General features: G+C 29.3%; 4 protein-coding genes across 9 annotated transcripts; 2 read left to right on the top strand and 2 right to left on the bottom strand.

Annotated features, from left to right (window-relative positions):
- Positions 1–88: 88 nt before the first annotated feature.
- LOC122573755 (piggyBac transposable element-derived protein 4-like) lies at positions 89–2,194 on the bottom strand. The gene is made up of 2 exons (XM_043740577.1): positions 2,137–2,194; positions 89–2,048 (listed from the first exon to the last, which is right to left on the bottom strand). Exon 2 carries the CDS (start codon positions 2,030–2,032, stop codon positions 386–388), a length of 1,647 nt encoding a protein of 548 aa, XP_043596512.1. The 5' UTR covers positions 2,033–2,048; positions 2,137–2,194; the 3' UTR covers positions 89–385.
- Positions 2,195–2,667: 473 nt separating this feature from the next.
- LOC122573765 (prenylated Rab acceptor protein 1) lies at positions 2,668–3,983 on the bottom strand. The gene is made up of 4 exons (XM_043740600.1): positions 3,751–3,983; positions 3,222–3,455; positions 2,935–3,134; positions 2,668–2,864 (listed from the first exon to the last, which is right to left on the bottom strand). Exons 1-4 carry the CDS (start codon positions 3,819–3,821, stop codon positions 2,758–2,760), a joined length of 612 nt encoding a protein of 203 aa, XP_043596535.1. The 5' UTR covers positions 3,822–3,983; the 3' UTR covers positions 2,668–2,757.
- Positions 3,984–4,051: 68 nt separating this feature from the next.
- Positions 4,052–11,751, top strand: LOC122573753 (wee1-like protein kinase). Of its 2 annotated transcripts, XM_043740575.1 has the most exons (7): positions 4,052–4,189; positions 4,827–4,870; positions 5,022–5,176; positions 5,251–5,513; positions 7,707–8,025; positions 8,112–8,994; positions 9,075–11,751. In XM_043740575.1, the coding sequence occupies exons 4-7, from the start codon at positions 5,318–5,320 to the stop codon at positions 9,390–9,392; spliced, it is 1,716 nt and encodes a 571-aa protein (XP_043596510.1). In that variant the 5' UTR covers positions 4,052–4,189; positions 4,827–4,870; positions 5,022–5,176; positions 5,251–5,317; the 3' UTR covers positions 9,393–11,751. The 2 variants fall into 2 exon arrangements, with proteins under 2 accessions (XP_043596510.1, XP_043596511.1); XM_043740576.1 differs by lacking the exons at positions 4,052–4,189; positions 4,827–4,870; positions 5,022–5,176; positions 5,251–5,513 and adding an exon at positions 6,308–6,482.
- Positions 9,212–15,493, top strand: LOC122573761 (sodium/bile acid cotransporter 7-like). Of its 5 annotated transcripts, none has more exons than XM_043740591.1 (6): positions 9,212–9,347; positions 13,036–13,193; positions 13,274–13,500; positions 13,601–13,744; positions 13,814–14,063; positions 14,253–15,493. In XM_043740591.1, exons 2-6 carry the CDS (start codon positions 13,058–13,060, stop codon positions 14,495–14,497), a joined length of 1,002 nt encoding a protein of 333 aa, XP_043596526.1. In that variant the 5' UTR covers positions 9,212–9,347; positions 13,036–13,057; the 3' UTR covers positions 14,498–15,493. The 5 variants fall into 5 exon arrangements, with proteins under 5 accessions (XP_043596526.1, XP_043596527.1, XP_043596524.1 ...); XM_043740592.1 differs by lacking the exon at positions 9,212–9,347 and adding an exon at positions 11,903–12,153; XM_043740589.1 differs by lacking the exon at positions 9,212–9,347 and adding an exon at positions 12,160–12,909.
- Positions 15,494–15,509: the final 16 nt, after the last annotated feature.

Below are 15,509 nucleotides of genomic sequence, written 5' to 3' on the forward strand. Positions count from 1 at the left end.
ATGAGACTATCATTAAAAATATTTTTTACAATTATGGGATTTTGGAAAGCTACAATTAATAAAAATATTTCAATGTTTTATTTAACTTCCTATTACAAATAGAAATATTTATTTTGCAATAGTAGTAGTACAAAATTATTCTTTGGTACTTTCTGTAACAAAGTAAATTATATATAAAGATCATTCATTTAACACTTTGACTGCCACGTTGCTCATATATGACCGGCCATGATTTCTTCTGTGACGCTACGGTGATCATTGGTGATTAGGGCATTTTGAATATAACCAATAAATAGAAGATACTTTGAAATAAAAAGTGCCCCATCGAAAAATTAAACATTTTTATTAGAGCATCAATAAAAAAAAATGAGAACAGATCTTGCATCTAACGGTGCACTGTGTTAAAGCATTTTAAACATAAATGTGGCTCATCAATACAATCTGGACAATAGGTGGTCACCTTTTTGGTGCGATTCTTAGCAATTTTTGACCCTAACTGTTTGACATTTTTTTTATAGCACTCTCTGCAAAATTTTCGTGCCAGATACGCTTGTCCTTCTTTCTTCTGCATTTCGTGTCGCAATCTTTGTCGAATTAGTATATTTGACGGCTCTGGTGAATGGCATTGTGTAAGGTACATTGCAAGTGCCATTCTAAAATCTGATACCTTGATTTCTGTTTTTGTTGCTTGTTTATAGAGTATCATCGCGTTTGAAATTGATGTAAACAATAACTCTAAAGCTAATTTTACATACCACTTGAGGGTTCTTCTATGTGGTGTAGAATATGCTATCATTTGATCTGATAAATCTACAGCATATCTTCCTCTGCTGTAATCTACCACTACCATTGGTTTATCACAAACATAATTCTTTTTGCGGACCTCTACCATTTCAGTCGAATGTTTTGTCGAAATCATGAAAATGTCACGCTCGTCTCTCCACTTGAGGACTGTAATCCCCTTCTTATTTTGCATTGCGATAAGTTCACCGCGTTTTAATTTTCTAAATTTGACGTCAACAGGTATTCCCTTTCTATCTTTTCTTAGGGTTCCTACTAAATGAGTATTGCAATCAATTAATTTTTCAGCTAAATTTATACTTGTATACCAATTATCGATGTAAATTGTGTGACCTCTATGAAGAATATTGTTGCATATATTCATTACAACATTTGTGGGGGTTACACATGGTGCATCTAAATATTTTCCCGAATATATTTCAAATTTGTATGTATATCCTTGGCCTGAACACATTTTGAAGACTTTGATGCCATATTTATGTCGTTTCTGTTTCAAAAATTGCCTGAACTTTATGCGTTCTTGGAAAGGTACTAGTGACTCATCAATGCATATCTCTTCATCTAAATCATAGTATTTAGAAAAATTTTGATTTAGTATATCAACAATTTGTCTTAATTTATACAGTCTATCATTTGTGTTTGCCGTTTGATTATTTGTAAAATGAAGGAACCGTAATAACAACTCAAACCGATTTCTCGACATAACTGTTCTTGGAAAAGATTGGCAATAGGTGTTATTGGTACACCAATATGCGTCATATTTTGGTAACTTGACTAGGCTCATCCATATTAGTAGCCCGAAAAATCGTTTCATTTCATTTTTGTCGGTTGGTGTCCATTTATCTACACGAATGGATCTTCTATTTTGCATATATTGTTCAGCATATCTATTGGTTTCATCAACAATTATTTGTAGAATTTCTTCCGTAAGAAAAGCAACGTAAAAACTGTGTGGCTGATTACCTTCGATCTGTACAGCAGTTCTAGATTTTACAAATGGGATTACACTTGCCGCTGTTTGTGTTATATTATTTGACCATTCGTTATCCTCTATATTATGTTCATTTTCATTTTCGACATCCATTTCATCCTCGGTATCCAGTTCGATTCCGCGCCGCCTTATCGTGGGCGATACGTGGAATATTTCGTTTTCTGATCCTTCATATTGAGACGAGTCTTCCAATGAAGACTTCTCGGATGCACTCGAAAAATATTCAGTGTTCGCATCCATATCTTTGAGGGGTAATCTACGAATATTATTATAAATACACCTTAGAAAATAATCGTAAATGCTGTTTTATAATCATATAATTGAAGTTAGAAGTGTAAACATACCTTACTATTATATATGGAATGAGCAAATACTGTTTACTAATATCTTCTACACGTTTCAACAATATATTCTGGACGTTTCGCTTACGACGAAATAACGAATGCGAATGGTTTGTTGAAATAAACGAAGCCTTGTTATAATATGTCGCTATCAACTGTTACCAAGGCGCCACGGTGGTCACCCGTGACCACCAATAAGATAAACGGTCCATTGGGGAATAATGTTGTCTTACATCATCAATTTATTATTATTTTACCATTATATGCTTTGAATAATAAAAATACTCCCGTAGCGTCCTGAACGAAACATGTGATTTCGGCGTGGCAGTCAAAGTGTATATATATATATATGTATATATATATATATATATATATATATATATATATGTGTATATATATATATATATATATATATATATATATATATATATATATATATATTATTTAATATTACTTCTATTCATTAAAATTAAGTTTGACATATTATTCTACTAATTATATCTTACATACATGTATCTTTTAGTAATACATGAATTTATATAAACGTATAATGCTTTATATTATCTACATATTACATAAAATTTGATTAAAATTTGATATAGTACATATCTATTATAATAGAGATCACACTTCCTGCATAACTAAAGAATTGAGTTCATCTTCTCCTGGACATAATATTGAGTCAATATTATAGAATGCTGCATGTAAAGTTATTAGAAACCAGGATACACCTGAGAAATGAAATTTACACATAAATAATCTTACATTATATCTAAACAAAAGGATACTTGTTTTATTTACCAAGAACCCAGAAAAGAGCTGCACCAGCACCTACTAAATAAAATATTGGCAGTGAACAGATTCCTACCAAAGAATAAACTTGAGCTAGCGTTAATTTATGATTGAATATTGTAAGCTCCTGTTTAGCATGACGTTGCGAAACCTTATAACAAGTTCCAAGAGATGCAGCAACAGCAAGCAGCAATAATGGCGATGTAATCCTAATATCAAATATTTATTTTGAATTATTTAAGGTAAAAAGATATCCTATATAAGTGAAAGAATAAATACACTGTAATAAACCTTACAAACAATATATAACTAATCCAACAAACACAAACAAATAATTGCTCTGGAAATATTCAATATTTCTCATAATTCTTTTACTCAATCTTGGTAAACTGGGTGGAGGTCTTATGTTGCTTGTATTAAGAAACATAGACCAAGGCCTGATATTAGCTTTTCTGTGTTCAATCCATTCATGAGCTTGTGGATATCCTATGTTACTGAGTGGAAGTTGTGGTATCTGTAGGAATTCGAGCCTAAATAACAAAATGTACATGAATTATTAACATAAATTACTATAAAACAATACAAAATTAAAAAACCTTCTATTTCTTGTTAAAATGTTCATAATAAACGAATAATCGTACAAGAAGCTTTTAGAAATGTAATCACAAGGGAAGTGTTATTCAAAAATATGGTAACTTTAACCAATAACTATCAACAAAATGTCAGTGTTCTTATCATTGTAAAATTTTCTTGCGTATTAGACAACCAATATTTAACATTCTATCTGCGATCATCATGTCCGCCTATCATGTATTTAATGATTACCCAGTGCCAGATTTTTGCTTTTGTTGAGGTATTTGCATATCTCCCGCAATCTCAATTCCCACGTCTGCCATTCTCGCTTTTTTTAATGATCAAATTTTCGGGAATGGGAACGTGTGATAAAGAAACGACTACTTATTCTCTCTGTTTGGCTGTTTTACGTGGAGCCTCGTATCCCCACTGCAAAGCATTTGTAGCCTCGTTTTAGAAAAAACCCGTCGAAGGCAGTAAAACTCCCATCATATCGCACATCGAACTACTATGTTACCCCTACCACTACGACACTACTACACAAACACGAGCCAGCCGTCGCGCATACAAACGCTACAGGTTGCAGCTGCTCGATAAAAATTCTTTCATTGCCTCCGTGAAACTTCTTTCACGAAAAGAGTTCTTTGTCTGAGTAGAGGTAGAAGACGCGATACATTTTTCCCTTCCTTACGTGAGTTTTCAATGTTTTCATTTAACAAAATTAAAAGATATATAACCATACATTCAGTGCATGTTTAGTTTTGATTGAATTTTTCTTTTAAACTTAACATTTCACTCTTACTTCTTTCTATTCTCGGAAATCGGATTATTCATCATTTCGTCTTGATTTCCTGATGCTTACGATTTAAAAATGTAATCAAAGCAAAACTGTAAAGATGTAAAACATTTCTACAACTAATAAAACGACCATATTAAACTAATACTAATAGTAAATAATACCAAATTCTCTTACAATCAATTAAAGTTTGTACGATATTTTAGCTACACAACGGATGTTTATGCATTTGTAGGAAATTTAAAGCTATACAAATGTACGAAATATATATAATATAGAAAAATATGTATATAAAATATCTAACATAAAATTGTGAATGAAATAAATCACTATTTAGTATCCATTTCTTTATTTATATTCACAAGAAAATATGAATTTCTATAAAAATTCGTAACGTATCCATAAATCCGAAATTCTTATTCAATTCGACTTTATTCAGTACATGTTTTCGAATTTCTAATTTATACGTCGTAATCGTATGTATACATAATTTAATTCATAAGATTGTGGCATGTGGTTTCATTTGTTACAGAAACGTAAGTTTTTTAGACGTCGAATGAGATCATCAGTGCAAAGGTAAAAGTTTGTTTTTGTTCTTTTATTCGACGAGTGATCATCGGCTATTTTAAGCATCGTTCGGTTTCGTCGAAAACTCCCGGAATAAAGTGTGACAAAAGTTTTTAGAATTTTCATCGAGAATGATTTCACCCTCTGAAACTATGTGCAGATGACGCTGCCGTGTATTAGCATTGTGAGCAACGAGAACCAATAAGAAGACGCATTATATCGAATCCAGTACACCCGTTCTCAAGGAGGCTTTTGATTGGTCGGCTTCAATTTCCCAAGTAACATCGGGCCACCCGCCATAACGAACGTAGCGTGGTAAGTACGACTGTTTGAATGAACATTATTGAAAGCGTAATTGATAAGGTTCATAAATTAGTACCTTATTTCAGTTTAATATTAATAGTGTACACGGGACTGGTTGCATACGAGGAAACTTATGGTGACAATTTGAAAGACATGGAAGTTGCACAAAAGTTGCATTTCGACGCATGCGACATTCAAAATGAGGAACTAAATATTAGCTGTCATACAAACAGCTCCGGCTGTGATGTCGATGATATATTGGACTCTTCCGCGGAGGATCTTGGATGTTCACCTCCGCTTCAACCGAAAAAATTGTTCAGAAATACAATGGGCTGTTGTGACAGTGAAAGTAAGTAATCAATCTGTTCTAATTGACTTGCTTGATTGCCGAATCGGAAATGCTCAGTAAGGTTACCCAACAGACTCGCGTCTTAAATATGCTTGTATGGAAAAACTTTTAAGCAAGTACTTTTAAAAATTGTGTTTTCGATGTGTATTCCTCTAGTGATGAGTGTGGGAGGGTTACAATATTATATTATCTCTCTATTTCTATGTTGTTAGATGTCGATTATTCTTTCGATTTTGAGAAATTAATAATAGAATTTTATGTAGAGAAAAAGAATTAATAATTTGAATCAAACATTTTTCAACAGTTTCGTATTAAATCTTATTTGTTTTAAGAAAGCGAATCACAAATTATTAAACCAAATTCATTTGGACTAAAAGATGTCCTTTGAAAGTGATTCATCTACAACTCAAAGTTAATTAATTAGAAATGTTATTGAAATGAAAATTGGTGTGAATAATAATGAATAATAATAATACATAAATACAGGAACAAAACAAACATTGAAATAATGCAACGATACTCGTTTTAGAAAGACAATTCGAAACTTTGGTTTATATTCGCGAAAATCAATATGAAAATCTAGAAAGATAATAAAAAGATAACTTCAGACATAAATAACTAGAATAAAACTCTACATTCTACTTTCCACTAGCGATCTCTCATGCCAAGATAAGTCTCGGTACAGTGTCGAATAAAATAAATCTACTTGAAGGAAGTATAGATATTGTAATATTTATTTAAATAAAATTCATACAACTGTTAAGAACGTGTAATAAGCTTACACTTTCGTCACGAGGCAACGGCGTCACTCAGCTTATTTCTGCACATGCGCATTACTGCGCTCGCCAGCGACGCGCTCGGCTATAACAAACAACTCTCTCACGACGTTTTCTTTCGTTCTCCTTACTTGCCAAATTTATGTTATCCGAAAACACAATAATAATAAAAATATGAATAATAACGTGACAGGTTAGTGCAGTTTCCAATGTTTTCGTACTTTTACGAGATGTTTTTGTTTGGTATCCTGACTGCAACACATTTAAAGGTATTTCATTTATTGTTGTATATATTTCTATTGTAAACAATTTTAAAAGTCATAATTTTGTTTTTTAAAGTATCCTATTGCCAAAACTCAAGTATCTTATGTCTTATGGTGTTGTCTTTTTTTTTTTCAAATTTTAATTGTATACTCTAATTCTTTCTTTGTTTTTTTGTTTTATTATTGTAATTTTTATGATTGTCTGCATCATTTAAAATATAGTTGAAGTGAAATTTTTGTTTGTTTCATATGATATGTCAATAGTGTATGTGTAATCATTAATATATTATGTAGTGTACTTTATTTTTAATTTTACATATATTAAGCATGTTTTTCTAGATCTTCCTTTCATTTTTAATTATTTATTTGTGGAAAAGTTATGTATAACCTTTTAATGTTACAGCGATATTTTCATGCATGGTGTGAGAAAATTGATATTTCTGTTGGGCAATTGTTTTACATCATGCTAAGTTGTTGATAATCGAAAATATATAGAGGTCGAGAAGTAATCAGTAGATACAATAGTATTGTGCACTGTTATTACCTCAAATCATTTCAATATGCATGTACATATATACAAATATTTGTGATATATGTATCCGTATGTATAATTCTATGCATTTTATTTTTAAGTGGTGATTAATAAGTAATATTTATATGTGACTTTTTACATATTCTTTTTTTATTGTTAATAAACATTAAAAAATATATATATATAATATATATAATAATATACATATTTCATTATGGGAAGCAAGTAAAAAAAATGTATATATGTTTGTTTTATTTTCATGTAAAAATGTAATTGTACCTACATATGTATATTATACTGTAACTTATTGTCAACACATTCTATTGATCTTATATTAAGTCTTTGTTTGAAACACAAAGCTTATATTTGTCAAAAATTGGTATCAGAAAAGACAAATTATATAAAAAAAAATATGATTAACATTAAAAAATTAAAAGAGAGAAAAATAAAAAAGGAAATGAAAAAATATCAAAAAGAATAAATAATAAGAAAAATATGAAAAAAGTAAATACCAATAAAGCAGTAAATATAAGATTTGACAAAAGTTCTTGAGTTTAGCGTATGTATGCATAGAGAGACTAGGCCCTGGAAAATTGTATGTTTCAATAAATATAATTCACAGGTACATCAAGAATTAGGATTCCTCCTCGCGAAAATATGTGTTCTCAAAAAATATCAATGGCATGTAGTCCACCTTACAAACGTGTTAGAGCATTACGTCTTTTTGATTCTCCCGCTACTCCAAAAACGTTAATGGAAAAGAGTGCGATGCATACTCCATTTCCGACTAAATGTACCAGACTATTTTCATTAGATAAACCCAGACCATGTAATTACCAAAATAAATCTGACAAACCTGCTGCTAATGTGAATCCTTTTACACCAAATGGAATGCTGTTAACTGCAAGGAAACGCACTAGATCTAAGCGTAGTTTGATTGGGTAAGTATACATATAAAAATCAATATAAAAAATTCAATAATGCTGTCAATTTTAAAGTAAAAATAGTTTTGTTTTTTTAACATCAGTTCTCCAGATATCCAAATTCCAAAATTTGATCTCGGCGATTCCGAAGATTCCGATAACGAAATAGAACAAGCTACAAAACGTGTAGCATTGCAAGATTCTAATATTCCACGATATCATCAAGAGTTCCATGAACTTGGCTTAATTGGAACAGGTGAATTTGGTTCCGTTTACAAATGCATTAATCGATTAGACGGATGCATTTATGCCATTAAGAAAAGTATTAAACCTGTAGCTGGAAGTATTAATGAAAAGAATGCCTTAAACGAAGTATATGCGCATGCTGTACTCGGTAAACATCAACACGTTGTAAGATATTATTCTGCATGGGCAGAAGATAATCACATGATAATTCAAAATGAATATTGTAATGGTGGTAGTCTAGCAGATGGGATTATCAACTTAGAGAAAGAAAAAAAGCATTTTACTGAAGCGGAAATGCGACAATTATTGTTACATGTTGCTGAAGGTTTAAGATACATTCACAGCATGCAATTAGTACATATGGATATTAAACCTGGAAATATCTTTATTTCTAAAGAGAAGAGGTTACTCGCAGTTAATTATGATTCAGCTGACGATGGTTTCGACGAAGAGGAAACTGTAGAAGAAGAAATTACTTACAAAATAGGAGATTTGGGTCACGTTACATCCGTCAATAATCCTCAAGTTGAAGAAGGGGATTGTAGATATCTTCCAACGGAGATTTTGCGGGAAGATTTCAGTCACTTACCAAAAGCCGATATTTTCGCTTTGGGATTAACTGTTTATGAAGCAGGTGGTGGAGGTCCATTACCTAAAAACGGACCAGAATGGCATGATATTAGAAATGGAAATTTAAAGGAATTACCACATTACAGTCGTGATCTTAACGAATTACTTAAAGTAATATCATTACCAAATTCTTTCTTTTTTTTAATTTGAATTAGAATATGAAATTTAATTAAATTTTTTTCTGTTTACAGTTGATGATTCATCCAAACCCTGAAATGAGACCATCAGCAATATGTCTTATACAACATAGAGTATTGTGTCCATTTGGAAATAAAACAAAAGCACAACTTCGGCGGGAATTGAATGCAGAAAAATTAAAAAATGAAATTCTATCGAAACAGCTGCAAGAAGCTGCTAAATGTCTAAAAACTATTGCCCCAAACGTAGCAGCAATTAATAATAATACAATGAATGCAGGAGGCTATGAATTAAGACCTACACCAACTAGAACTTCGTCTCGAGTAGTGGGTAAAAAAGTCAACAGAAGCAATAGCACTACAAACTTTTAAATGTTCTGTGTTATGTTTGTGCTGGACTAAAGGAGAGGGGTATAGGTGCTTAAGGAAAAAAAAAAATAAATTTTCTAAGTGCCTTGACATTGTGATATGAATTAACTCTAGTTTATAAGAAAAACTATGGTCAATATTTGATAGTAAGAGAATATGATAAGTATACAGAGTGAAATTGTACAATAGCCACGGGTATACTCTTGCAGCGATGAAGGCATTATACAGATAAGATAAAGTGTGAATTTTATGCATGATAATTATAAACAGGTAACTTCTTAATTATCCGTATTTTACATTTCATCATTAATTAAATTTTTAGATGGATAATACAGTAATCTAATATCGTTTACTCATGTATATTGTTTGGTTTTTTTTTCTTTTTCTTATATAAGATAAAAATTAGATCCATAAGATTTGAAAATTCTAATTATTGGTATTGTTCATCATTAGTCTATTTATCATAAAAGTATAGGAAATGTAACAAAATCTATTTCTTTATAAAGAATGAAGATAATTTTATTAAATACTTCCTTGTATGTTCCTATTAATAAGTTTTTATTTACCTACTTTGTACAATTACAATATACATATATTTTATAACATTACTGCTTTTTTTACTCTATTCAAGCAGTATTATGAAAAAGAGTAGTATTGACGGAAATCGAATGAAAATATTTTTAACATCAGTTACTAATTAAGGTTTTGACATATCATTGTGTTATACTTCCATTTTTGTTTGAGATTTAATGTAATAAATAACTGGAAGTACTAACAGTAGACTATGAGAAATTGTCCATTACAAATATATTTTTATATATAGATATTTACATATAATAATAGTTCGGCGTTGTGTATTGTTTAGTGTGTAATTATTAATTAATCTCTGTATTATCCATCGTTTATTATTATCAGATTCTTGTAAGGGTGTTCAAATAATTACTTTTTTTTTTGTAATTTTCATACTCAGATGAAAGACTGTTACCTTAAATATATTGTATTGAATAATTTTTATATTTTTGCACGACATAGACTCAATATTTTTTAGGAGTATATATATATACATGTTTTTTAAATTAATAATGAATAAATCGATATTATATATTGCTTGTATAGAAAACTAACCAAATAGAAACTAATGACTGACATAGCACTTCATCTAAGCATAATTCCTAGCCCTAATACTTACAATTTTACTCTGTGTATTCTTTATATAAGGGAATAACTCTTAAAATTATAAACAATTAAAGAGTGAACGTAAAAATGTTTTAAGTTTAAATTATTTTTATGATACCTTTTTATAGTCATATTATCTTTGGCATGCTCTGAAATTCGTATTATACAAGTTTCCCTTGTGTTTTTAATATATATACATATATTGGATAAATATTGATGTAAAATAATTTGCATTTTTAGTGTAAGTGGTACTACCGATTAGATATTTCTTATTCTACTTACTAATACAAAAATTCACAAAAAAATATATTTGTTTCATTATCGAATGTGTATTGAATTTAAAAGTACTACAAATTTTTCTATGTTGGACAGACTGACCGATGCATTTTTTTACTTCACTTTTTGTTTTGTAATATACTGTGTTTCTTGATCAGGAATGACAAAAACTAATGGTTTATTACGGTATAGTGAATTCAAAGCCTTGTACCAGACAAATGCATTCAATGAATTATTTTGTTCCTCAAACTAGCATCGAATAGATGTCTTATGTACAATTATTTGGCTTCTAGCTAATAAACAAATCAAAGCTTTTGTACCTTGACTTAATATTCTCGTGTCACTGAGCATGCTAATATGTGATCTTTTTTATATTTGCATTACTGAAACATTTCAATATTTATATGAAAAAAGAAAGAGGATATATATATATAGCATGTGTTGTAATGGTTTACATTACTGTTTACGAAACAATCTGGATTGCAGTTTTTAATATCATGAGGTTCTTTTTTTTGTAGTTTGTGTTACAAACTACTTGTGTCTTTTATTCGCAGTATAAATTCGGTTCTTAAAAATAAGGTTTATCAAAAAGTTTTCTGTTATATTGTCAAAATGTTGAAAAGTAATGCAATCAAATATTAATTCCCATGAGTGTGCAACCTCGTTTACAAACCAATGTTATGTATGTAGTCATACACCGCGCTATGTATAAAAGTTATGAAGTTTTGTAAGAAAAAATGTGAATAATCGATAAAGGAGCTGTGTAAGCTTCAAACTGTGTGCCAAGAAGGGTGGACCCCAACTCATGGCAGTACGTTTATTGTGAACTGTTGTTTCATTAATCTTATTATTATTATTAATATTATTGTATTATTATTATTATTATAATAAATAATGAATGAATAATTAATATTGTTTGTTTATTCATCGTTATATCCATTCTAAGTATAATAATTTTGTAAATACAAATTACTAATTATTGCGTTTTCCTGCTTTTAATTTATTACAAAAAATAAAGACTTCCATACTTAACATTTTGTATTATTGTAACAATTTGAATAACAACACATACTTTTTTATTACATTCAAATTATGCTTGTAAACAAGTGTTTTGTTAATACAACTCAGTTAATATTGCAAGCAGCGTAAATATTTATGATACTTTATGACATTTTTAATAAGAACTGAATTTTGATAAAGATGATAACAAAGTTGGAAATGTTTGTTTTTAATTACGCATGCGTAAGGAAATGAAAACAGGTTTTCTCCATACATTTTGATGCTATAGACGTTGGTATTTTGATACGATGCAGTAAGGAGCATTGTATTACTTGTTACTGTTGTTACTTAAAGAGTTGACCACTAGAGATATAATAAATATTTTAATTAACTAAACGTTACATAAAAATGTCCGTTACTAATGTTTTTAAAAATTTTAACGAGTTCTAATGAATCGAAATTTCGAATTTATTTGTTATGGTCATGTAATAATTTTATGTTCTTTCATGTACAATTTTTGAGTTTAAACAACTATCAACGCGATAACGTGTAAATACATAATTATATTTTGATACGAGTTTAATTAGCACAAAATATTATTATTTCGTGCAGTATAAAAATCACAAAAGATGTTAAAAGATGAATGACGAATTTTGTGCATAGTATAAAAGATTAATTATAAATTTACATATTGCTTCCATTTAGATGCATTTATACTTTAATTTATATTTGCCTAATTTTACACTGTAGTAATTAAAATACGTACTTTATAGAGATTTTTAGTGGTAAAATATACCACAGAACAATTTATAAGAAGTGAATGTATAAATATTATATCAAATAGATCTGATATAGTATTATAGCAAATAAGGCTTGCTTTATTTAATTATAATATTTTAAGCATGTTTAAATAGGACTATAGTACATATAGTATTTTGTACAAATATGCACGCACAAAATCTTTTAAGAGAGAAAGTGCATGAAATTTTCTCAAAGAAGAACCAGATAAAATATGCTACACTGGCTGAACTTGCTCGTAGGCAGATGTACTCTAATTTTTACAAAAATGGTTTGAATCCCCTTTATTGTTACCGACACTTTTATTGTATAACTCACATTGCATTTTCTTCCATTATTACTATGGTAAATAACCTTTTTGAAATAAATTCATATTAAACTATTTAAATTATTACAGGCACATATAAAATTAAGTGAAAATGCGAAAAGATTATGTACAGGATGTTCAACCAAAGAAAAGGCAGAACGAACTTTTATATAGATATGGATATTTTCTATCAATGCTTTTATGTATGATGCTTGCCTCACTTAAGCCACATTTTGGTAAAACAAATGGTATTAATTCTCGAACAATTAAATTTGTAAATTATATATTTTGTGTCTTACTATTCTTATGTTGTATGTTTGTAATTCAGGTATTCTGAATGGAAATATTATTATTCGATATTTTGCTGTTCCTTTAACGTACTTAGAAGCAGGCCTATTATGTGATCCAAAAACACTTTATTTAACATTAAGCAATGGTTCTCTGTTAATATTTACAATGACTTTCATATATATTTTAATGCCCTTCCTGATGAGAGTTGGAGTATGTTTATTGACTTATGCCAATGTCAATGTGTGGTTATTAAAAGGAATGGAAGTAAATAAATGAAAATCAAAATATTTTCAATAATTGTATAAATACTCTAGTCTACTACAGATACTTTATAGTAATCTATTTTAATTTTTTTGGTTTTTAGGTACTTTACTGTATGCCACCTCCATTTAATACAAGTTTTGTTTTGTGTCGATTGGCACAAGCAGATTTGTCAACAAGCATTGTGATTACTTTAGTATCTCATTTTGGAGGATTATTTATATCTCCTATATTATTATACTTTGTGGTATTTATTCATTATTAAAACGTAAATTGGTATATGTTTTTCATTTTATAAGAATTTTAATACTTTTAGTTAGGGGCATCTACACCTCCTTTAGTTGGTGTGAATGTAAAGGAAACCATTTATAGTACAATTGTACCATTAATTATTGGTATTGCAATTCAAATTGTGATCTTAAAGTATGATGTTTGTTTCAAAATTAAGTCACCTTGGTTTTCTCAAGGGCTATTATTAGCTACAGCATATCATTGGTTTTGTGATGCTGTATTGGTAGACGCATCATCTTTGCAAGCTACTGATGTGTTATTATGCGTATTACTTGGTAAGTTTCTATTAAAATTTACATCTATGTAACCAGATGAACATTTAACGGCAATAATTGTTGTAATAATGTTAGTGCATGTATGCACACCATCTTCATCAGTCAAAGTACTATTAATTTGACTTAAATACAAGATATTGTATGCTTTTTGTTACTTCATTGTGTTATTAGTATCCTTTTATGTTCAAGCTTGCGTGGGACAACTATTTGTTAGCTGCTTGTGTTGGATTTTGTGCTCTCGGTGGTTACCTCGGAATATCTTGCTAGCTGCACTTTTTACAAGTACTCACAAATCAGTTGGCCTTGGAAGCTGGGTTTTACGTGGTGCTTACCATGGTTCAGCCCATGGTCCTGCAGTGAATTTACCATTGTCTGTACTACCAGTTGCACAATTGCTGTTAGGTAGTTTATTAGCTAGTTGGTTGTCTCCATAATGTAAAATACGTTATGTGATTAATTTGAATAATTTTGTTTGTATACTTTGCATTTCGAAATTGCATGTATATACTATCTGTTGTATATGTAAGTTTCCTTTGATTATATGTATTTTTTTGTGTACTTAATAGTATATAAGCTTTTTAATAAGAACATTCTTTCCTTTCTTCTCTTATGTTTGTTAATGTATTTACATAATAGCGAAACATTGAAAATATATACTATATTACTTTTTATAGTAATAAAATATTGTAAGGTATTTCGGTACGTATTACTAGAATATTTAAAAATGTAATTAATCCGTTTATTTAATGATCACGTTCATTATAGAAAAGGATGCCTTAACAAGTAGTATTGAAACATGGAGTTAAGAAATAAAAAAGGCTTAAGTAGATTAAGATCTTAAATTTTAATATATAAAAATCGTATGAAAATTATTTACATAATGTAATTTGAAAAAGTGTTTAAAGAAAACGTTTAACAAAATATTGGGTAGGATTTTACTCAAAATTGTTTTCAAAATGTATCAAATAAGTTTATTTATATGTATAACGAAATGCCAAAGGCTTTGAAACATAGTCTGTGATTTTTTTTCTTTAAATTTCACGCAGGGTGTATATGAACTTTATTTATTGCGAAATTTAATACTTACCTTGGAAACTAATTTTAAAAATTTGTATATAACAATTATATATTACTTTTTCAGTATATATTGAAACAACTAGTGTAAAATTATGCATGAATAAGTTTTTTTTTCAGTTCTAATCAACTTAGCTTCATTGACATTTGATAAAAGGAAATCATGACAATTATACATTACACTGTACATCATTACAGGAACAATTTTAAATAGTACATTAAGTGAAAGTAAAAAAGAAAAACCAATTACACTACTTAAAAGCGTTGTACGCTAAATCTTACGTAGTAATTATATAATAAATTGTATTTGTATCTTACAAGTTATAAATATAGTTTCCTCACTTTCGATTGTAAAATTTCTGAAAATTATAA

Source organism: Bombus pyrosoma, linkage group LG12, assembly GCF_014825855.1.
Source record: "Bombus pyrosoma isolate SC7728 linkage group LG12, ASM1482585v1, whole genome shotgun sequence".
NCBI lineage: Eukaryota > Metazoa > Arthropoda > Insecta > Hymenoptera > Apidae > Bombus > Bombus pyrosoma.